The sequence below is a fragment of the Eretmochelys imbricata genome, chromosome 10 (assembly GCF_965152235.1).
Source record: "Eretmochelys imbricata isolate rEreImb1 chromosome 10, rEreImb1.hap1, whole genome shotgun sequence".
NCBI lineage: Eukaryota > Metazoa > Chordata > Testudines > Cheloniidae > Eretmochelys > Eretmochelys imbricata.
Genome location: NC_135581.1, coordinates 76996097 through 77020349, shown reverse-complemented (window position 1 = coordinate 77020349; position 24253 = coordinate 76996097). Strand labels below are relative to the sequence as shown.

At 38.9% G+C, this 24253-nt stretch overlaps 1 protein-coding gene across 4 annotated transcripts in view; it reads right to left on the bottom strand.

Moving 5' to 3' along the window:
* ASB7 (ankyrin repeat and SOCS box containing 7) overlaps positions 1 to 24253 on the bottom strand; it is a 43048-nt gene that overhangs the window by 5749 nt on the left and 13046 nt on the right. For all 4 annotated transcript variants that reach the window (XM_077828688.1, XM_077828689.1, XM_077828690.1 and 1 more), the window contains 2 exons: positions 22293 to 22553; positions 15528 to 16133 (listed from right to left, as the gene is read on the bottom strand). In XM_077828688.1, coding sequence (XP_077684814.1) covers positions 15528 to 16133; positions 22293 to 22503 — 817 coding nt within the window. In that variant the 5' untranslated portion in view covers positions 22504 to 22553. The remainder of the gene's footprint in view (positions 1 to 15527; positions 16134 to 22292; positions 22554 to 24253) is intronic.

Here is a 24253-nt window from a genome sequence, read left to right as displayed (position 1 = left end):
CATCTGCAGAAGCACAAGAAACAATACACAGAATCATGATTGTTAGTTCACACACACAGTACTGAATCATTATAGTAAAAATACCACTTTTGACATACGAATCACTTTCACACTATCCTTTAGAAAGCACACATCTCAGTGAACACCCTAAACATGGTGACTTTGGGCTGGGTGACGTTTGGCATTCAAGATAGGGCAAAGGGTCTAGGTTGGTTTTTAAGGGGATCAATGTAGGTGACTAGGGACAATATTGTAAATTCTGCCACCTTTTCCCACAGGCATGGGCCATTGAAGCCAACATCTCACTCCTGAGGGTGAGCAGAAATGCAAGGGTGCATCTCCTGCAGGTGTGCGGTTTCAGACCCAGTCCCTGTGCTGCTTGCCTACGTGATGCTTTGGTCCCAGCATAACTGATTGCCAAGTGACATGGGAAAAGTTTCCTACAATGCGTGAAAGAACAAAGCAGCTCTGCCAAGGAACCTTTGGCATAGGATTAGCGAGTACCTCCAGGAAAGTTTCCTAGAGATCTCTCTGGAGGATTCCTGTGAAATCTCGGTGGGCATTTACACACTGTTCTGCTGCACTGCTTTGCTGCACAAGGGAATGTGGAGCACACTCAAACACAGCTAGTCTTGTACACATCAATCCCTTCACCCACTTCTAGAACATACAGAGCAAAGGACAGCATATAACCAAGCAGCATCAACTCAAAAAGATCACTTACCAGGGCTCTTCTCTCCTGCATCATGCGCACCAGAGATGGACTTCTGGGACTGGCTAGAGGTCCAGAGTGGAAAAAGAGGTCCCGACTCGCCACACCACTGGACAACCCTGCCGTGTGTGCCATGTTGTCCTCCAACTTGGCCTCCTTGTCCATGACTTCGTCCTTGGGGTTAGGTCCACTATTCGCTGCCTCCAGCCCTGCCAAAGTATCCACAGGGCTCTGGGAGGTGGAGGTCACCGCCACGGATGACGTCCAGCTCCTTATAGAAGCAGCAGGTCTTCAGCACAGCACCAGACAGACCGACCATTTACCTCCCTTGCCTTCTGGTATGCCTGCCTCAACTCCTTTATCTTCGCATGGCACTGCTGCATGTCCCATTTCTAGCCCTTATCCAACAAGCCATGAGAAATCTGCCTGTAGGTATCGAAGTTCCTACGATTGGAGCAGAGCTGGGACTGCACAGCCTCCTCTCCCCACAGTGACAGCAGATCCAACAACTTGGGTGTGCTCCAAGCTGGGGGGGAGAGTTGCTGCGAGGAGCCGCCACAGTCAGCTGGGAAGATGCGATGTGAGTTCTCCAGGCCGAGAAAACAGGAGATGGAATTTCAAACATTCCCGGGCCTTTAAAGAGAGCGGGTGGAAACTTGTGTACCTGGGTGCAAGGTAGCAAAGTTCAAACTGCTGACCAGAACGGTCAGGATGGGCACTGTGGGACACCTCCTGGAGGCCATTTACAGTGACATAACCAAGCATGGTGTCTACACTGATGCTTTGTCGGTATAACTTTGCCTCAAAAAAATATGCCTCTCATCAAGGTGGTTTTATTTTGTCGGCAAAGCAGGAGAGTTTTGTCGGCAGAAGGAGCATTGTCGTGTGTACACCTCTACTGTTTTGTCGACGAAACTTGACTTTTGTTGAAAAAATTGTGCAGCATAGACAGGGGTACGCAATTGACATAAGTTCACTTGCATTCTACAGTCCTCTTGTTAAAAGTGATAGTCAACTTCTGTCTACATTGTTTACCTTCTATTATTAGAAGGCCCAACCTCCGTATAACGGGATATGTTATTTCTGGTTTACTCTGTGCATACTTCAGCACTTCCTATGCAGAGAGTTTCACCCTTTTGTCTGGGTGCATTTTTCACACAACAGGATGGAGAGGCACATTTACAATTGAATTCTGTCTTTTTAAGAACAAAAATCAGCAGAGGAAGTGAAGTCTGGTAGGTGCAGTACTGGAAACTAATTTAAGCTCATTTTGAAAGTTACTAGATTTGAAATAAAAGACTTTGCAACTTTCTTTCATGCCAGCAATAATATTTCTACGACACTCCCCATCACGGTAGTTAAATGCTAATTTTTAAAAAATATAATATTTCAGTCATGATGTTGTGGTTCTCATTATAGATCACTGATGACTTAGCTACATCAAATAGAAAAATTCTATTATAATAGAATATATATGAGTAAAATTATACAGCTCACATACTTAAGCTTCAGGGTGTGGGGAAAAAATTGCTTTTGATCTGAGACCAAGCATGGGAAGTTTCATACTCCAAAAGAAAAGCTTCTGATAAATGTATCAGTGAATGAAATGGAAGCATCTCTTAAAAACTTTAACTAGAAAAAACAGTGTTTGCTACTAGCGAACACTACAACATTCCGTGTGTGTATTAGTACACACAAGAATACAGCTATGAGCCAATGATTTCTGCTTTCAGAATCACATGCTATCTAAATTAACATCCTGTGATCTGTTTGAGAGTAAAACAGAACAGACAATGTAAAATAGCCAGAATAAATTGGCCAGCAGTTAAATTTAGGGAGTTACTAGAGACCCGATTATCAAAAGTTTGACATTTCCCCCTGATAAGCCTAAGAATATTTCCTGAGAATGTGTTAACAAAGGACATTTCCAATGTTAAGCACCAGTTGCTATATCTAGTGGCTGTTAGTGTCTTAGGTCATGCCTTGCGAATTCCAGGGTTATTAATGCATTTGTGATTTATTAGAAACGGTGTCTAGAGCACTTACTCATTCTTGGTTGCATCTGAATGAAAAAGAAAAAAATTTAAGGATTATAGACCAACATCAGTGAACCTTAGTTTGGCAAATGTAAAATGTTATTAGTAACTTGGCAAAGCAAGACAGATTAAATGATGAATAAAGTTCTGACTAGAAATGATTAGGAGAGAACAAGCAGAGAGAATTTGCTGCATCATGACTTTGGAAGGATATTTAGGGTAATAAGATTTTTAAATAGCAGAACAGAAAAGAGCAAACAAAGAGTAGAAGGACTTTCAAACCAGCAACCTGATTCATGGACCGCAACAAGATACAAACTAGTTCTATAGACAGTAAATACCCCTTAAAGAAATTCCTTGCCCATTCCTGAACAGCCATCTATTTTGTTGCAAATTTTATTTTGGAGTTGTTCTTTTATTGTTATATTTGTATTATTACAGTTCTGATCAAGCCCGTGAATGCTCATTGCTCTTGTAGGGCTCAAGGTTTGGTAAAACATTCACATGAGTAAATCAGCTGTTTTTCATAGATGGCTATATTATGCCTTATAATAAAGACCAAAAAAATTAGAAGTGGGCAGAACTACTAATCTGTTTTTATAGCTGACATTTCATCTGGTCTCTTCTCTCCAAAAGCAATCCATCAATGTCAGCTGATGCTTCAGAGGAAAGTAGAAATTCCCCGTAATCTGTTTATTTGTGCAATACTCCACTCATCCTAGACAAATTTCTTCCTATCACATCACTGATTATTTTATGGTCTAAACTATGGAGTACTGATGGCTCAACGATTTATCCCACTTAGTGGGACAGATTTTTGTTCTTATAAAATGTGTAAAATTTTTCTCTAAGTTAGATGCCTTAACTGCTTGCAAAACAAGTTCCAGAGGTTTCTTATGTTGATTAAAATTATTTATTTAGAAAAACATTGTTGATCTTGAGAGTGGTCTCTTCTTGTACTAAGACAACTGCTTGTATCTTGAATACAACAAATTCCTCCCATTTTATCCTCAATTTCCATTAACTCCCCTAGCCTTTAAAAAAAAAAAAAATCTACAATTTTAGTTGAGGATATTGTTACATCTCAAGCATGAGTGAGCTACTTCCAAAATAACCACTAGGGACTTAGAGGGTTGGTTCCTGAAGTTGGGAGTGAGTGGTATAGTTCAATACATTCTATAGTACTTTGACACCAAGCATTTTTTTACATAATATAAACTGAGAGGCACAAGTTTTAAAGAAAAAAAAAAAAAACTTAAATATTTCTCTAGCATCTCTACGCACTAGTTGTCAGAGTTGGAAGGGACAGGGTTAACAGTGAACTTTAAAGGTCTTTAAAAATACAGAGCAGAGGTTCCCAAATTTCATCTTTAAAATGCTGCAGTAGTCTATTTTCAAAACATTCCTGCCCATGATAAACCAGCCAACTTTCTTCTCCTCAAAATATGTATGTAAGGGCTGTAGAAATGGAAACACTGATGGCTCTAGAAAAAGGATATTTGCAAAGCTAATAACAACATAGTCCTCTCTCATAGTCAGTGATGTTCTTACTCAGCTAACAGGACCTGGCTGTCTTCCTTCCAGAATATGTGCACTGTCCTGGGAATGCACAATCTCTGTCCACCTAGTGCCTTAGTCAATGTAGTCACAAATCAAACAGCTGGCAAGAAAGCACGGTCTGCACTATATTGGCACACTGCAAATTTTAAATCTCCCTCCCCATTGTTTCTGAAGGAGTGTATAAGCAGAAGTTGTGTCCTATCTAACCAGTCTCTGCCTAAATTCTGATTTAATCATCAGTACCACAATCCAGTATTTATGACAGTTTGTTCCCAGTGATCCAAGACACTGAGATCAGAACATAAACACATACCTTTATAATCAGCAAAGATGCAAAAGGAGATACAATACAGAATATTTTAACAACAACTTGACAATGAGGGGGTTGTTTAATAACTATTATTTCTCTACCTGGATCTCTCATTATATGGGGGTGGTCTATCATAAATGGGGGGAAATTTCACCTGAAGTGTCTCCCTGGTTAGCACAACTCTACCTACTTAGCCTGTCCACCGTGTCTACATGTGGAAATGATGGGATAGCTCATTCTTCAATAGCTCCCCATGTGGACGTTATTCCAAAATAAAAAATATCACTTTTATTTTGGAATGGAATGTCCATAGGGGAACAATTCCGGAAGAGCTATTGCTAGTCAATTTCCCCATGTAGACAAGGTCGTAGGAAAAAGAGAGGAGGCCCTTTCTAATAGTCACCTGACAGCTTAGACTCAAGGTTTATTAAGACAATGCTAGAGTTAGTAGCTTTAATAGTTTTAGTCCACTCTCTTTCTGGAATGCCAAAACCAGCTTGAAAAAAAGGAAACAGAGAGAGACCCAAAGACATACAATGATCTAGACTGGCTAGGTGAATGCCATTGGTTCTGTTCCTGTAACATAAGCTTTCCTCTTATCTAACTTAACTAAAAGCTAAGTGAAAAATTAGATGTGTACATAGACGGTTTGTTGCTATAAAATCCTTTTTCACTAATGCTTTGTTCCAACTATTAAATAACAATATTTTGTTTCAAGATGGTTGTGGGTCACTATCACTGGTCACAAGTTCCTGAAACCTGCAGAATGGTAACTGGTTGGTGTACATGGGAGAGAGTACCCAGGTCCTGGTTCTAAGAGTGGAAGAATCATGAGATTTCACCCCAAGTCAGGAAAGGGCCAAACACTTTAGGTGGATGAACTCAAAGAGACCAGAAAGGGGGAAAAGGTGCAGGGAGGCCATAACAGTGACTGACATTTTGGTACATAGAATACATTTTTATGTTTGTCTGGGAGTGGGTTGCTAAAATAAAATGGGGCCAACTGATAGTGGATTATCCATTTTTGTTTCCCATCCGATTTGTTTAGCACAAAGGAGCAATCCATTATTAAATTTTTACAACTGTGAGAGAACAAACAGACATCATAGTTAAAAAAATACCCAACATCTTTTTTTAAAGGCCCATGAGTTGTCCATTGACTCTCTCATATGCTAAGAGCATATTATCTTTTAATTCAAGAATAGCTTAAGGAATTGAGCCTATCCCTGTTGCTTAGAAAACAAACCTACTGTGCTAATATACACATTGCAGGAGCCCATTCTCTAAGGGCTGGTGTGCTTTGCCATGCAGGTCAGACTATGGGGCAGGAATCTTTTAGTTTGTGCCCACAGCATCCACACAAGGGAGTTATGGTGCAGCACTGTGGTGCACGCTGCTAGTGTAAGGCATGCCCTACGAAACATATTGACATGTTGCAGAAGAGGGAGCAGGACTGTGTAAAAAGGATCTAGTCACCTAACAAGCAGCTCCCACTGAAGTGAATAGGAGTCCTGCTCCTACTGAAGTGAATAGGAATCTTGCACTTTATTTCAGAGGCTTGATCCTGCTCTCACAGTTTAAGAAATGCAGTATCTAGAATTCCAAATCTAAGCAGTAATAGTAAAATGGCTAGGGAAGTCAAGTGACATAACAGGATTTGGTTTTGTACCATTGTAAATGCCACTATGAAGATTTCGCTGGTCTAAAACAAATCAAATCCATATGACCAGTATGAATATCAAACATGACAATCATATACTCAGACTATTTCCCCTGCCCCTCGAAAGGAACAGTTGCATAGTTTGTGGCTATCAGTACAATAGTGCACTGTGAAACTGAACAGATTCCTCTCCCCCCCAGTAACTAGTTCCGTAGGAGAAGGCTAGCATTTTACCCCTATTTAACTTTATGCAACACAAGCTAGTTTAAAAGCGCCAGTTTAATTTAAAATCAGTGATGACCATACCTCTGCTATGAGACATCTACAATAAGCATATTTTCAAACTGCACTAAAAACCAAAATTCCAAGTAAGTTGGGGGTTTTAGATTAGTCATGCAGATGTCCATCAAAGTTAAGTATTTCTGGCATAGCAAATATGTACCGAAGAAGGGTATCTCTGGCTTGAAAATTTGCATATGGAAGCAAAAATAATCAGTCAACTCTGTGAAATGAAGTACAGAGGTGTGTAGTAAGATTTTTAAGATTAACAACATTGGGATTTTAGTACTCTGAACATACATCAGAATTTACTTCTTGTTTGTAATATAATCAGTAATTTGACTGATATGTTGTCTTTCTTAAATCATATGTAGTGCTGGTGTTTTCACCAAAAATAGCTCCAGTATCCTACTGCTTACATATCTTCCCTTTCATATTTCTTTTTTAGGAAATGATATATCAAAGAAAAGTGTTCTGAAAGAAATTCCTGAATTAATAAGTACTTTACAAAACAGTGCTATTGGACCATCTTACAGTTTGAATACCTGACATTTTACTGTATGCTATATTCTGTTCCTGGACTAAGTTACCTTTACTTAAAAACACAGAAATAGGTATATCAAGATTTTTGTTTGCACAAAGGGATCTTCAAACTGCTATGCTGAGATAGCAAAGATTCAAAAAAATTAAACGAACAAAAAACCCAGTTACAGGCTAAAAGCTGATTTGTGGGGTATATTTTCAAAGTGTTGGGCCAGTTTTAGTCAGCCAACTCTGACTGTAATGACAGTCACACTGCTAAAATGCTGCAGAGAGCTTTGAAAATTTACTCCCTTTGTTTTTCTCAACTGAAAGAAGGTGGGTTGTGTCAATTCTTTGAAAAGGTGATTTGATCTATCTTCAGTATGCTACATAAAAGAACCAAAAATTGTTTGAAGAACATACTTGTCTTTGAACAGTTGTTACTAGTGAGAAGAGGAAAGTATTGTGGAACTTGTGTAAGATTTTATTTATTTAACAGGGCCAATGATAAAATAACTGATTCATACAGCCCTAACACAAAGCAAAACCCATGCTCTCAAAACAGAGGCCATTTATCAGTGTGAGATTACCACTAGCACCTAGTGAGGCAATAGATTTTCACAATTTCAGTAAGTTTCATGAATGTTACCACACACACATAAATTAAGACTAACATTGAGCTTAACAAGACTTCTTCCAATTAATTCCTAGCAGGTGATTTCAAGGAATTACTGCATTTGTTTTAAGTGTTGTACCTGGGTAATTAAGGTTGCAACAGAATTTTACACTGTGAAATTCCTATATTCAGAGGAGTTTAACTATGCAATCACAAAACAGTCAAAGTTTAAATTTTTTTGCCTAAATTACAGCACAAAATTTAGTTTTACTTAAACGGTCTCTCAGCAGGGAGTTTCTATAGTGTCCTTGTAGGGGTCTCTATTGATCTTGAAAATTTCATGCACACCTACAATGCTGTAAACATTTTCTAAAGCATACAATTTGAAATCCTTTGTTAAAGCTGATGCCTTGTCCTTTTGAAAATATAAAATAACTGATCTTAATACAACCGAATTAGTATTTTACCTAACCATTGATCTGAGGCAACATTAGTGCTGTCAAGCGATTAAAAAAATTAATTGTGATTAATCGCACAATTAAACAATAGAATACCATTTATTTAAATATTTTGGATGTTTTCTACATTTTCAAATATATTGATTTAAATTACAATGCAGAATACAGAGTGCACAACTCACTTTCTATTTATTTTTGATTACAAAGATTTGCACTGAAAAAAAACCCAAAAGAAATAGTACTTTTCAATTCCCCCATTGCAAATATTGTAGTGCAATCTCTTTATCGTGAAAGTTGAATTTACAAATTTAGAATTATATAAAAAAAACCACACCCAACACCTGCATTCAAAAATAAAACAACGTAAAACTTTGGCGCCTACAAGTCCATTCAGTCCTACTTCTTGTTCAACCAATCCCTCAGACAAACAACTTTGTTTACATTTGCAGGAGATAATGCTGCCTGCTTCTTGTTTACGTCACCTGAAAGTGAGAACAGGCATTCCCATTGCACTGTTGTAGCCAGCATCACAAGACATTTACATGCCAAGTGCCCTAAAGATTCGCATGTCCCTTCATGCTTCAACCACCATTCCAGAGGATATACGTCAATGCTGATGACAGGTTCTGCTTTATAACAATCCAAAGCAATGCAAACCGATGCATGTTCATTTTCATCATCTGAGTCAGATGCCTTACAACTACAATACCCACCTGCTGAAGTGAAGAAACAGACTGACAGAACCAAAAGAGTACCCAGAAGTTACCTACTACAGGACAGGCCCAACAAAGAAAATAACAGAACGCCACTAGCCATCACCTTCAGCCACCAACTAAAACCTCTCCAACGCATCATCAAGGATCTACAACCTATCCTGAAGGATGACCCATCACTCTCACAGATCTTGGGAGACAGGCCAGTCCTTGCTTACAGACAGTCCCCCAACCTGAAGCAAATACTCACCAGCAACCACACAACAAAACCACTAAAAACCCAGGAACCTATCCTTGCAACAAAGCCCGTTGCCAACTGTGTCCACATATCTATTCAGGGGACACCATCATAGGGCCTAATCACATCAGCCACGCTATCAGAGGCTCATTCACCTGCACATCTACCAATGTGATATATGCCATCATGTGCCAGCAATGCCCCTCTGCCATGTACATTGGTCAAACTGGACAGTCTCTACGTAAAAGAATAAATGGACACAAATCAGACGTCAAGAATTATAACATTCAAAAACCAGTCGGAGAACTCTTCAATCTCTTTGGTCACTTGATTACAGACCTAAAAGTGGCAATTCTTCAACAAAAAAATTCAAAAACAGACTCCAACGAGAGACTGCTGAATTGGAATTAATTTGCAAACTGGATACAATTAACTTAGGCTTGAATAGAGACTGGGAGTGGATGTGTCATTACAAAAAGTAAAACTATTTCCCCATGTTTATTCCCCCCAACTGTTCCACACAAGTTCTTGTCAACTGCTGGAAATGGCCCACCTTGATTATCACTACAAAAAGGTCATCCCCCCCGTCTCCCGCTGGTAATAGCTCACCTTACCTGATCACTCTTGTTACAGTGTGTATGGTAACACCCATTGTTTCATGTTCTCTGTGTATATAAAATCTCCCCATTGTATTTTCCACTGCATGCATCCGATGAAGTGAGCTGTAGCTCACGAAAGCTTATGCTCAAATAAATTTGTTAATCTCTAAGGTGCCACAAGTACTCCTTTTCTTTTTGCGGATACAGACTAACATGGCTGCTACTCTGAAACCAGCAAAAGGTTTATTTATTTATTTTTTTTGGTCATTCGGGTTCTGTAGTTTCTGCATTGGAGTGTTGCTCTTTTATGACTTCTGAAAGCATGCTCCACACCTCATCCCTCTCGGATTTTGGAATGCACTACAGATTCTTAAACCTTGGGTCAAGTGCTGTAGCTATCTTTAGAAATCTCACATTGATACATTCTTTGAGTTTTGTCAAATCTGCAGTGGAAGTGGTCTTAAAACAAACAACGTGCTGGGTCATTATCCAAGACTACTATAACATGAAATATATGGCAGAATGTGGGTAAAACAGACATACAATTCTCCCCCAAAGAGTTTGGTCACAAATTTAATTAACGCTTTTTTTTAAATGATCATCATCAGCATGCAAGCATGTCCTCTGGAATGATGGCTGAAGCATGAAGGGGCATCCGAATGTTTAGCATATCTGGCACGTAAATACCTTGCAATGCCGGCTACAAAAGTGCCATGCGAACGCTTGTTCTCACTTTCAGGTGACATTGTAAATAAGAAGTAGGCAGCATTATGTCCCGTGAATGTAAACAAACTTGTTTGTGTTCGCAATTGGCTGAACAAGAAGTAGGACTGAGTGGACTTGTAGGCTCTGAAGTTTTACACTGTTTTGTTTTTGAGTGGTTATGTAACAAAACAAAACAAAAATCTACATTTGTAAATTGCATTTCCACAATAAAGAGATTGCACTACAGTACTTGTACGAAGTGAACTGAAAAATATTATTTCTTTTATCATTTTTAGAGTGCCAATCAAAAATAATAATATAAAATGAGCACTGTACACTTTGTATTCTGTGTTGTAATTGAAATCAATATATTTGAAATTGCAGAAAAACATCCAAAATATTTAATAAATTTCACGCGGTATTCTATTGCTTAACAATGCAATTAAAACTGTGATTAATCACGATTAATTTTTTTAGTTAATCACGAGAGTTAACAGCCCTAGTTAATATGCAACTGTTACTTGACAATGGTTAGCACTCACACTACGTAGACTGTGCATAGGATACACCAGTTAGTTGTCTCCTTCTAGAGGTATATGCAACCTACTTGGCTAGTCATAGATGATTTTCCTCAATGGCTAAACTTGTCATCTGGATGGGGATTAAGCTCAATGAGAGTTATGGGGAGACAGATTTAAGTGGGTTTTTTTGGGACCATCTTAAACTTTCAAATATGTGGCATTTCAGTTAACCTGAACTTGGAATTTTTCTAATGATTTTTAGACTACAATGTTCTTCTGTGTGTTTTTACTTTACAGCTACTTTCTCAACCTGAACTCCAGTTTAAGTGTTTCTGTCTGAGATTGTAACCGTATATGTAAATAATTACTGCTCACACTGTATTCATGAAAAGCTTTTCATTTGGTTTTTTAAATGGTCTCAAAGTTCAACCCCACTGCATTCTTCAGAAGACTATGAAGAGGCTGGTCCTGATTTCATATTCCTAAACCTCTGCCAGGACATGGCATAAATTACCTGTCATTTAGTCTCCCAGGACAATTAATGTGTGTTGCTTATGGCCTCCAAAATAAGACCTGACTAGTTGACCTCAGCTACAATGGTGATTGACAGGTAATGTCTTGGGAGGGAGACAGTGAAAGTCACAGAAGATTGGGGAAAGATGAAGAAAACAAAACTCATGCAGCACTTTTAATCTTCAAGCAATATATAAACATTAATTAATCCTACCAACCATCCCTGTTAACTAGGCAGGTATTATCTATTTTCCAGATTGGGAAACCAAGGCAAAACTTCCAACTCCATGCTTACACTAATCTGGCCTCTTAATATGTAAAGGAGTCCCAAGACAAAAGGAAGTTAAATGTCTGACCCCCACATCTCACTGGAAAGCACAGGAGAAATTTCCTCAGGGAAATGTAGACAAATAAATCAGGTCTTTCTTATAGATCTAATTCAAAGATTGGAGATGTATTTAGACTTGGTCTCTTGTCTGTTCTCCATTATAGGGAGCTATAGGCTCTCTGTAGTGAGACTAGTGGTACCAGTGTTCTGACTCCAGTTTAGGAAAAAAAGTTCAAAGCAACAAGCCCACAAGCGCCAGCAAAGACAGAAATATACTATATTTCTTCAAGATGCGTAAGAATTTTCAATATGGTGACTTATGCCTAGACTGGAAAACAGATGGTAATTGTCTAAAGTGTGTATGTAGTTCCTTGCTTTTGAAAGTACATCTTAAAAATACTGGCTTGATGCCCTTTACAAATTAACTTACAATTTATAAAACTTTGCCTTCCAGCGGTGGCTCCCATAGTTAAAATAGAGACTACTATGACTGATCTAAGACATTCATTCAAAGCACTGGGTACACACACAAAATACATCAACAAAGCTATACATTAAAAAACTGGACGAACATCCAAACAAAAACTAAATGCCTTGCAAGCTCCAAATCTAAGACTCTAAAACACTCTACTTTGCTACTGAATGAGACGGCAAACATTCAAATTGTCCACTACTAGAAATAAATTTTTCAGTGTCCTAACAATAGCTGATGTGGTGGAGGCAAAGAAATTTTCTCATGCAGTGCCATGGCGTGAGATTTCACAAATTCTTTATGTAACCATCTGTCTCACCTGAAGACGACCTCTGTGTGGCTTTAAAGCTTGTCTCTCTCACCAACAGAAGTTGGTCTGAAGAAACATATTACCTCACCCACCTTGACTCTCTAATATCCTGGGACTGACATGGCTACAACTACACTGCATACTTGACCTAGCTGGGGACATCTGCCACCAGACTACTAGCTGACTCTCTACATGCTTCATCTGCCCCAGGCCATCTGCATACAAAGGAAACTTATAAAAACAAAACATGGGGAGATGGCATTTAGGAGACACCACGCCAAAAATAAGTGACGTAAGATTATTAGTATTCTACAACAGTGGGCTACATGTTGCTCTGTCTCAGAAGTAGGAAGTCAAAAGATGTTTAAAGAAGGCCCTTTGGCTCAAGAGACGTGTATCCTGAGCTCAAAACAAAGGCAGAAGTGGTCCTGGTCCAAAGCTAAAGCAAAAAACAGTTCAAGAGTTTGGCCATCTATGTGTGGTGACACAGCAACACCTGACAGGTTTCAGAGTAGCAGCCGTGTTAGTCTGTATTCGCAAAAAGAACAGGAGGACTTGTGGCACCTTAGAGACTAACCAATTTATTTGAGCATAAGCTTTCGTGAGCTACAGCTCACTGCATCGGATGCATAAAAGCTTATGCTCAAATAAATTGGTTAGTCTCTAAGGTGCCACAAGTCCTCCGTTTCTTTTTTCAAAGATGGCAGTAACTACCTCTGATGCGTAGGCCATTGTCACGCTACCCTCCTCCCACAAGAGCAGAATCAGGAGATGACCAGTGAGACTGAGATATTTCAAACTCAGTGTCCACCTTGCAACTGATTTAATCCTGCTTTGTTTCCCCTTGCCTAACACAACAGAGACTGAGTAACCAGAGATCTTGCAACCAATCCTACTTTCTCTTCCATTTTAAACCTTCATAATTCTAGTTTATATAGTGACACAACTCTCGCAGATATCCTAAAGCAGCCACTGAAGAAGTGCTGCTGAGATGGGGTAGATGGACGCTAGAAAAAAGACCTGCACCCAACCCAAGCAGACACATCAAGATCATTTATAATCTCTCAGGTTCTGCTGAAGCCAATGGCGGGGGTGGGGTGGAAACCACATGAAACCCTCTCCAGACTACAATCAGAACTCTACCAGACTCTTTACATCCATCCCCATTTAAGAAGCTCCACTTCCTGTAATTCCCACCGCAGATCCCACAAGCTTCAACCCCATTTGGTTTAGCAGGACACATTGATATTAGAACTATTATTTTTTTTTTTTTAAATATATGCTTAGCCCTTCAGAACAACAATAACAGTAACGTGTGAAGAAAAGACACTAATTTTAATGAAATGTTCTCAATTACTTTGAAAATTATAGCTATACATAAGCATTATTTTTGTACACACAAATAAATGAATGACCACTGCAGATGGAACAGTATTCTAAGTCTTTGGTTTCTTGACTATTTGTGTGCATGTATTAATAAAGACAACTGCTACTTCTTAAAGCTATAAGGATACTTTTAGAGTTTCTGGGCATCTAAAAGCTTTGGAATTACTTCTGACTTCTAAGTAAAGAAGTCATTAATGCTAACTTGTTAGAAGCTAGCAATTCCACTGCAGAATCGGCAAACTACAAATAACAAATAAGTTATTTAAGTTTGCAGTTTTTTTGATGAAGCTTCAGATATTAGGGACACACTTCAAAGAATTAGAATATGCTTCAGTCTTACAGTTACAGTCCACTAAGACTATGGAAAATTAGAAGATTGGATATTATTTTGTCCATAAATAACTCCAACAGTACCACTAACATGATGAGAAATGTTTCCAAAGACAGGCAACAAAGGGGGTAGAATTCTATTCTGAATAAAAAAAATTCAATGAAATTAAAGTTTCTCCCCCCCAATTGTTTTTCCTATTATCCAACCTTCACCTATCCAAATACTGTATATATTAAGCTTTCAGATATATATGAACTAGAGGTCTTTAGTGAATACAGTAATACAAGTCATGCATACAATTAGAAGTCCGATTCCGAATGCTTACGTGTATCTACAGTTGCTAAATTTCATCTGATTCAATAATTAAAAATTCAGTTCCTCTCTAGTGCCTATACTGCATGTGGTGATGAACTTTCATTGTTTGAAAATGCAACATGCGAAAGAAAGAGACGCTTTGAAAAGCCACACACCAACTGTCCTATACTACTTTGTAATTCAAAGACATGTCACATACTGAAAGACTATCCTGGGCACATGAGAAGGAGTCAGGCCCTCTCAATAATAATCCTTCTTTATACCTTGTTACCTTATTAGCAATACAGTTCTCGACCCTGAACATTTTCAGTGGCAGCATCCTCCTTATGAAGGAATTTTTTAAATAGGTCACTCCATTTCTAACATCTTGCATAATGTAGTCAAAAATCAAAAGCTTTTTAGAACGGGAGGGTACTTCAGTAAGTCTAGTGTTCCCAGATATTGAACAGATACAGGCAGAAGAAAACAACTAGGCTCATGTTGCTGTCAGGGGTGGGGGTTGAGGGGGAAGAAGAGAAGAAAAAAAACAAAACAAAAACAAAAACAGAAAAATTCCTCCTGCTCTGGTCCTAATGCCAGATGAGACAGTAAGCTGCAGTTTTTTGCAGGATTTGAAACAAGGATCCTAAGAAGCCACATTATGCTTGCACTTAAGGCCAGCTCCAATAAAGCTGGATTTTACAGCCACATACAGATCTTTTGATGAACACTTCCAGACTCTCTCTCTCTCTCTCTATATATATAAACAAGTTAATTTAAATATGGTGTCCTCAGTGTTAGCTCCTTTCCTGAGAAGTACAGTAAATGAGCTTCCCCCATGATCACCCCCAGGAACTTTCTAACGCATTTAACTAGCAGTGAGATGCTAGGATTAAATGTTTCTATGAGGTTAAACCCAAAAAAGGACAGTGCTTGCTTTGATTAACTTTTCTTACATACATACTTGTTACTTCTTGTAAGAAATCCAGACAGGGTCGGCTACTTCCAGAAATACTTATTGAAACAGCCAATGGGGTCTGTCCTTCATAGTTCCTTGTGTTAGTGTCTGCTCCATAATTATATAACATTTGTGCACAAAGCACATCATCTCTAAGAGCAGACAAGTGTAATGGTGTCTGTCCATCTTCTAAGCGGCCCAAGTTTGTATCCGCCCCTCTCTGAAGAAACATTCGGCAGTAAGAGTGATTGCTTTTGATCACAGCGTATCGTAACAGGAAACCATTTTGAATGTCGATGTTGGCATTGTGATCCAGAAGGATTTTCACACAGCTTGACCTTTCTCGGATAATGGCTAACTGAAGCGGTGTAGTACCTTTATCACTGAGCGGATCAACCTCAGCCTTGAACTCCAGCAGGAGTCTGACAAATGAGTCTCTGCCATAGTGGGCTGCTACATGGAGGGGAGTCCAACCATCATTGCTTTTTGCATTGATAATGTCACTTCTATATTCTGATTCCAACATCAAGCGTGCAATCCTTGCCCGGCCATGCATGGCAGCATAATGCAGAGCAGTGAAGCCTCCAATTAAGTCCTTAACTGTGGGATCAGCTAAAGTTAAAATACAAAACAAAGGGAAAAAGTTAGAGTACAAAAGACTGCAATCAAAAAAAACAAAAACAAAAAAAATAAAACCGGCAGAATGTTACTCTTCAAGAAATCTTGAAATAGTTTGACATGCCTCAAACTACTTCTTGCTTTTATAGACTATGGTCCAGATTTTTAAAAGTATTTAGGCATTACTTCACTTAGGAACCAAAATTGCCTAAATCCCTTTTGAAAATGAGATTTAGACTCCTAAATCAGTTAGGTGTTGCAATGCTGAGTGCAGCAACGCCTAGATACATTTAAAAATCTGGTCCAAAGTTCTATTTTAAGGAAGAGTCAAATGATTTATTTCGTTTAATAAAGGTAATCAACAAGAAAAAAAATGAAGTTATGTTTAAACACACGCATAGTTCTCTTATCACTTTTAAGCTAATTGCTCAAACTTCTTTGTCCACCCAGTTCCTTTCCAGCTCTGTAATGTCGTGCTTCTTTCTCTCTCTTTTATTTTCCCTTGTGCTACTTCTTGGTCTTAAAAAGAAGCATGTGTAGCAACATCTGCTGTCCCAAATTACAGATGTTTTGTGGTCTGGCAAGATGGTGTTGTTTTTAGGGTGTAATACTGTATTAAGTAAAAAGTTTCTCTGTGGTCTGTAGGATTTCCAGAGCATGTAAGATATATGCTATTTCAGATCATCTTGATAAAAGTCTGTTTTTATAAGATGAAAAGTCTGTTCTGAATTTATAGTTTTACAAAAATTTAAGATTTTACAAGAATGTAAGCATCCCCTTACGAGAGAAAAAAAAATAATCAGGAGATATGGCAGTGCTAAATTCACAAGTGATTGGACAGTCTCCCCCCATCCCTCCCCTAAACGCACAGAAATTCAGATAGTGTGCGTGTGCTCTCTTATTTATTACATATAGATACAAAAATAAATATAAATCAACCAGACCAAGTTAACTAATTCCACTCCTCACTCCAAAACACAGAGACACACCCCTTGCACCCTAAATTATTTTTCACAAGTCTTTACTCACATGCACTTAACATCTTACTTTTAGCCACCTAACTGGACTATGGAGCCTGTCCCACTACCATTCTTACCCAGCTGGCAAGGCAGTCAAAGAGTCATCTCCTGCCGCCTTCACCTATGTGCATCACTTCGTAATGTGCTCAACTTCTACCAGTCTACAGCTTGGAAACCGGAGTCCATTTCCTAACCCAAGTCTCCTGGTTTGTAAAGAGAAATGCTGTCCACTTGGAAGACCAGCCTTAATTTGACATATCACATTATGTATTTCAGCTGTGCAAAACCCTGACAGCCACATTGCTGCATTCTGACACTTCACTCATCGCATTTTTCCCCATCCATAAATCCAGTGTTTGAAGGGCAAGGGGAGGAAGGGGTGCAGAAAGGGGTATGATGGAGTGACCCTTCTTCCAGAAGGTCAAAGGACAGAACATAGCTCCCTCTGGAGGCTGCCAACACCTCTTCCAGTGTTGGGTGTTGTATGTGTTGCTTGGGATAAACATACTGGTTCCCTCATCCCCTACCCTCTTCTCTGCCCCCCAAGCCCAATCTCAAATTCCAACCTACTGTGAAGGTACAAGTGGAGTTTGCAATATGATCTGGCAGCAAGTTAGGTCAATGTAACGCTGAGTTAAATATACAGAGGAATCCAGTCACAGAATGGAGACGAAAAAGTTCTGCTTTATATGGGTCTCAAGTGCCCACACCTGGAATCAGTTATGGGCATCACCTCACCAGAAATATTGACGAGACAGACAGAATTCAGAGGAGAGCAACAAAAGCGATGAGGGAGCTTGAAAGGTTTTTGTTTTTTTTTAAATATAAAAACAGGAAAGATTAAGAGAGCCAAATAAGCATAGCATGGCTAAGCAATTAAAAACAGAGCAGTGGAGGGAACAATCCACAAAGGGTATTGAGGAACAGGAAGCGTTGCCACCTGAGGTAAGTAAAGGGGGTAACTTGACATAATGAGATGAAATTAAGGACAAGTTTAGATTAAGTATCAGGACAAAATTCCTTACAGAGAGCTGCGTTAGACAGTGGAATAGTCTCTCAACAGAAGCAGCAGAAGCCTGAGCACTTGAGAAGTTTAAAAATGAAACCGGACAAAGATAACTGCAGGGAGCAGTCCTGTTTTGGAAGGAAGCAACTGGTATCTTTCCCAACCTGCTCCAAAATAGAGCCCATACCATTGTAGAGTAAAAAAAAAAAAAAACACAAAGATATTAAAAATATCAATGATCAGCTGAAAAAATATTCTTCCCTAGGTCAGCTGCTCTAAGACTTCCTAGCTCCAGACTGCTCAGCCAACATTCTAGATCCTCTCTCAAATCACTCCCACTCCATCTGTTTGATCCATTCTATCCATCAAGCCACCTGCTTAAAAACCTAACAGGTTGCGGCGTACCTGTTACAGTGATGTAAATAGTCTGTGACAGGTTTCAGAGTAGCAGCCGTGTTAGTCTATATTCGCAAAAGGAGTACTAGTGGCACCTTAGAGACTCACCAATTTATTTGAGCATAAGCTTTCGTGAGCTACAGCTCACTTCATCGGATGCATGCAGTGGAAAACGAAAGCTTATACTCAAATAAATTGGTTAGTCTCGAAGGTGTCACTAGTACTCCTTTTCTTTTTGCATATAAGTCTATGCGATCTCTGTTTCTAGACTCACCTAGATTAGCACTAGCAGCGTATTTGAATTAACACCATTGGCTCTCAAACAAGGCCACTCTTTTGTAAGTGTTTCTTCCCCCTCTACCTCCAATCCAATTCAATTACTCCTAATTATATAAAGGCCAAGCAAGAAGTAGTAAACTATGTAAGAGATATCACTGGAAAAAGTAAAGGAATCCAATCAATTGTGTAAACAAGCCACATGACAGTTAAGCTTTATGAAAGCCAATATGATGGACAGCACCATATGGTAATGATATTTTAATTCCCGTTAAGATTATGGGTTTTTACTGGACCACTGCTACCAATTTTCTACTCAATTAAGCAGTCAGATCATTTAAAAAAACAAACCAAAAAGACTGCGCATTATTGTTAAGAAAGTGCTTTGCTGCCATCTTGTGGACAAACTATTATGCGGGGCACATCGGGAGGATCAAAAGCACTTACTAAGGTTTTTTCCATTCCTACCATCCCACAATAAAATTAACATTGTGGTACTGAAGTCAAATGTATAACCCTGCTCATTCTAGGTTTCTCTGTTTGCACTGTTCTCTTAAGTAACTGTCCAATTCTGGAGAGTGAGCTTTGTTGTAAGGCCACTGGTCATAAATCTGAAAAGAATCTGTTTGGAGACTCCTTGTGATGGGTTTCCTCTTTCCCCTCCGTTCCCCCACCAAAAAGTCACAGGACTGTTATGAAGAGCAAGTCTACACTTAAAATGCTGCAGTGGTGCTGCATCGCTGTCGCGCTTGAGGGAAAATGCTGCTATGCCGACAGGAGAGCTTCTCCGGTTGGCAGAGCCAATCCGCCTGCACGAGAGATGGTAGCCACATCGACGGGTGGCTGTTTGTACTCCCGTTATTCCAGGCTTGCTTCCTTCCAGAGACTTACCCCTAACCACAAGATTCAGAAAGACTCATCACAGTGCTGCCCGCATGGGATTTCCTAAGCCAATACTGGCACGAGGAAGCTTCAAGAAATGCACTAATCTTCATCCACAAAGATACAATTAGTCTAGGTGAACAATATTTCACACCTTCTAGTTTCTCCTAGATTCTGTAAGGTCTTACTAGATTTAGATATTGTGTAGTCAAATGTTCATAGAACAGAAACTCCTTCAGGTCACTCGCTACTCTGAATTGTCAGCAGTTTCTTAAATTCCTTTTGGTTTCAACGAGTCTTATCACCATTACTTTGATACACACAGCCAAACAATGGTCTTACTCGCCTAGTGTATTACTGGAATATAAAACACATAAAAAAGAGTTAACTGCTCTGCACCCTAAAGATCCTAGCTGGCCATGATTCAGAGGGCTGTGCATTAGCACAGCATAATTCTTCCCCTAATTTACTTCACACTCATGATGGCTTAGCATGAAATTTGGAAAGCACAAATATACCAGAGGGAAAAAGTTTTCACTGGCTAAGAGAATGGATCAAACGGCTTCTCTAATTTTCTATGATTCTGTGAACCACTCTGCCCCTCTCTTTTTCCTGTGCTGCTCCAATGGGAGCACTGCTCCTTGCTGCTTGGATTGCTCCTGCAGATTCCGTTTGTCATCATGCTTCCATTATACTGAAAAAGAGCTGCTTTCTCCACTCTCCTTGCAGGCTAAGTCTCTCCACTGCTCTGTCCCAATCTCTATCATGCCATCAAATTGCTAAGAAATACCTTGTAACTCTGCTGAGCTGGTATATTCTCTTTGCATTTGGTTGCTCCTTCTGCTGGTTTCATCCTTGTGTCTGGGCCATAGGACTGGCATGAATAAAGGAAAACACTAACATAGAATTCACTCCATAAACTCTATGTACAACTAACACACTGATGAGCTGGATGGTTTATAGCTGATACAATGGTCAGTCTACTTCCAGATGACCAACTCCCACACTGTTAGTCTCTTCCTCTTCAGGTGCCTAGTTACTCAACTTTCCAATTCCTCCGACTGCATTCTACACTGCTGCCAGCACTAGGCTATTTCATTACAGATAATTCTCACCTGGCATAGATTTATTAAAAGCAATAACTAAAAAAGGAAAAATAGCAGCCAGCCAGTAGCATTTATAGGAAAATGGTTATAAGAGTATGTACCAAAAATGAAAAGACAAGTTTACAGAGCTTGTAAATCTGGAAAGAAAGTCAAATTTATAAGATTGAGAAGATTTTTATATATCTCAAATCAAGTACTTGAAAACTGGGAAATGCCAGATTTAGGGTTGCCCGTGAAACTTAAATTCTGACTTTTAATTTGGCATTTTCTAATTTTAAATCGCTTGACTTTGCAACCTAAATGTAATGTAATATATATGTATGTGTCAAATAATGCAACACAAACTAGGGGCCTGATCCCATCCACTGTTACTCATGTGAGTAGTTTTTATTAATCAATCAGATGGTTCATGTGAGTTTCTATGGGATGGGAAGATAGTAAAAATTTAGCAAACTGTCTGATTTATGAACAGTGTTAGGGAGTTCAGGAGTTCCATCTAGCCCTTCTCTGTCAGAGAAAAAGTTTAATGAGGCAGCGCTCTGACTGGGGATGTGGCACACCCATCTCTGCCACTCTGTACATTGTTCAGTGCAAGGACAAGTTCATTCCACTGACCTCTAAAGTCTAGGAGTTTTGGTAAAAGACTAAAAGTAAGGAGTGCTTTCTGTACTAAGTACTATGTACATTTGCTGTACTCTCTATTATTAGTGATGTGCTTTGCCTCAATTACCTTTAACTGACTCAAGAAAAAGTGCTTCCTTAAAAGACTTCCATGTTTTGACAGAAGTCATTAGGAGTGATATTTACGTTAAAACTTTACTTCTATTGATTCCCTCTTATACTGTGCTAACCAATTACTTGTCTTTGATGTTTATACCCTTCAAATTGATCATTACAAACCTGGTCTTGTCTTCACTCTGAAAAAAGCGGCATGCGTAACTCAAATTAGCTAACATGAGGTAAAATCCTAGTGAAGACAAGGCAGTTTATAATTTGACTTGATCTAATAACTCATATGAAAAGTCTATGGGGGAAGCCTAGTCTTTAACATGACCAACTGGCTCAGGTTAGAACTACAAACTGCCTTGTGTTAGGCACTTACTAGGATTTTATCTACAGTTTGCAAACTCAAATTAAGACCACATCTCCCTTGTAGTGCAGACAAGGCTTAAAAAAGGTGCCGTAAATTCTCTTACTTTTATAATTGCTTATTCATTTTGATAATTTCTCCCTGGCAATTTTGAGAACTAAAGAACGGAGATAAAAGGCTAGACAGTTTGCCAGCTCATTCATGGAGCCAACTTCCAAAACAAGTAGTGTGGAGGAGTGGAGACAGAAACAAAAGCACCACTCCCAAGAAACAAATGAGGTAAAACGAGAAAGTTACTTCAGAAATAATCTGATACCAATCTGGAAATGGAAGACTTTTGAATGGAACCCAAGACCTTTTCATCTCTGTGCAACTCACCTCCGTGTTCAAGAAATACACGAACACATCTCTCTTTCCCTCTTGCTGCAGAGAAATGAAGCAAGGTCCAGCCATTGGCATCTCGACCATTTGGAGAATAGCCCTGTTCCAACATCTTGCGCACAGTGTGAACATCCCCAGCAGCTACTGCAGCCTGAATCTGCAACTCTTCCTGCAGTTCAGGGTTCCTCCGACAGTGATGGTGTAACATCCTAGCTGAGTCTGCTTCTTACAAAAGTGTCATGCAGTCACACTATTCACCTTTAATCAACACAGAGGATACATAAATTAGAACAGGGATTGAAAAAGAGAAGATGCCTTAAAAAAAAAAAAAGTCAAGAACACTTGTTAAAAATGACACCATGCAACAATTCTTACAGTACACACTTAAACTAAGACCATTATAATCACAGGATCAAAGACAGTCAGTCAGACACAAAGACTAGGGAAGAGAGATAGCTGTAGGGTTTCTAATTTTTTCATCCCAACAGAAAGGGAAACTTACACATTTTGGGATGCCTTTAACAGTGTACAAAGTTCTATTTACTCAATGACCGTATATAATAGTGAATAATCAATAATAAGTGAGGTTTAAAAAAAAAATCTCTTAATGACTAAACTTAACATGATGGTCAATGCCTGCAGCTCTGGAGATATCATGCCAACTGTACCTAAAGTAGTAGAACACATTAAGTACTTTATGGCACTGGCAGAGAAACAGACAAGATAATCTACTAGGTGTTTTTGCCTTTTTCTCCCCCACCCTCCCCTTAGAGATGTGTGTTACCTACAAGATCTACAAGTTTACATAAATGAACACATCATTTAATTTATTTCATCTTCTCATGTGACCTACCTAACAGGAATGTTCAGATGACTGTGCAGTGCTTAAAAACAGTATATGTAAGCATTACATTAATTCCCGATTAGGGCCAGGAATCTGTTATGATTCTAAATTGTGAAATCCTTATTATTAACTAAAATCTGTAAAAAACCTTCCTATTGTGAGGGTTCAATATGAAGATAAGATTATGAAAGATCTTGAACACAGAACTACTGTTGGTATACCCGTTGAAATAAATTATTAAAACTCCAATGAACACATATACTTCCATGATTAATTTTGGGGTTATCACACTGTAGCATAGGAAGAGAGTGGGACCAAAACCATACTGCCTGTAATACTCATTAGAACATGAACTGTGAAAGATACTTAAATATTACATTCCACATTTCTATATGAAAGGTAGAGGCATCCTTAGACCTACTTGCTAATAGCTAGGGACACGACAAAACAACCATTCAGATATTTACAAAGCTTTTCACAGCAGATACAGTCGATAAGGCGTTTCTGTTTTTACATAGACTGCATATCATATCCCATAGAGAGGCAGTCCTATTACGGAGGGGTCAAGAGAAGAAAGCAAATAAGCAGCAGCATCAGAAAGGGAAGTGCTGAGCAACAAGAGATAACTCAGAAGATGTTCAGATATGGTAAGACAGCTAGGGGAGAGCTCTTTTCAGAAAGAGACTGCAATAAGGTTAAAGGCTAAAGCTCTCACACAAAAGAGAGTTTTTTTTAAAATTAGTTCTTTAAAAAAAACAACTTTACAGTGTCCCTTTAAAACCATGTTGCCAGACTACATCATACCACCTTACAGTTTATATAGGCCAAATTATGTATGTTAAATAAAGGGCTTAAAGCTGCTTATAGGTCATTCAAGAGATAATTCTCTCAATGAGTTTCCGATACTCTCATTGGCCATTCATTTTCTACTATTCCAGATATGCATACAGTTGAGAGAAAAGTGAGAATGTCAAACATTGTAACGCTTTCTGTATAAGGGCCTTGATATCTAGTCTTTTCTCAGTAAGGTTGTGTCTGTTACAAGAAGTTATTGTTAATGTGCATGCTGCCTGTGGAACCATTTGTGGCAAAGAATGTGGAAAGAAAGAGTATA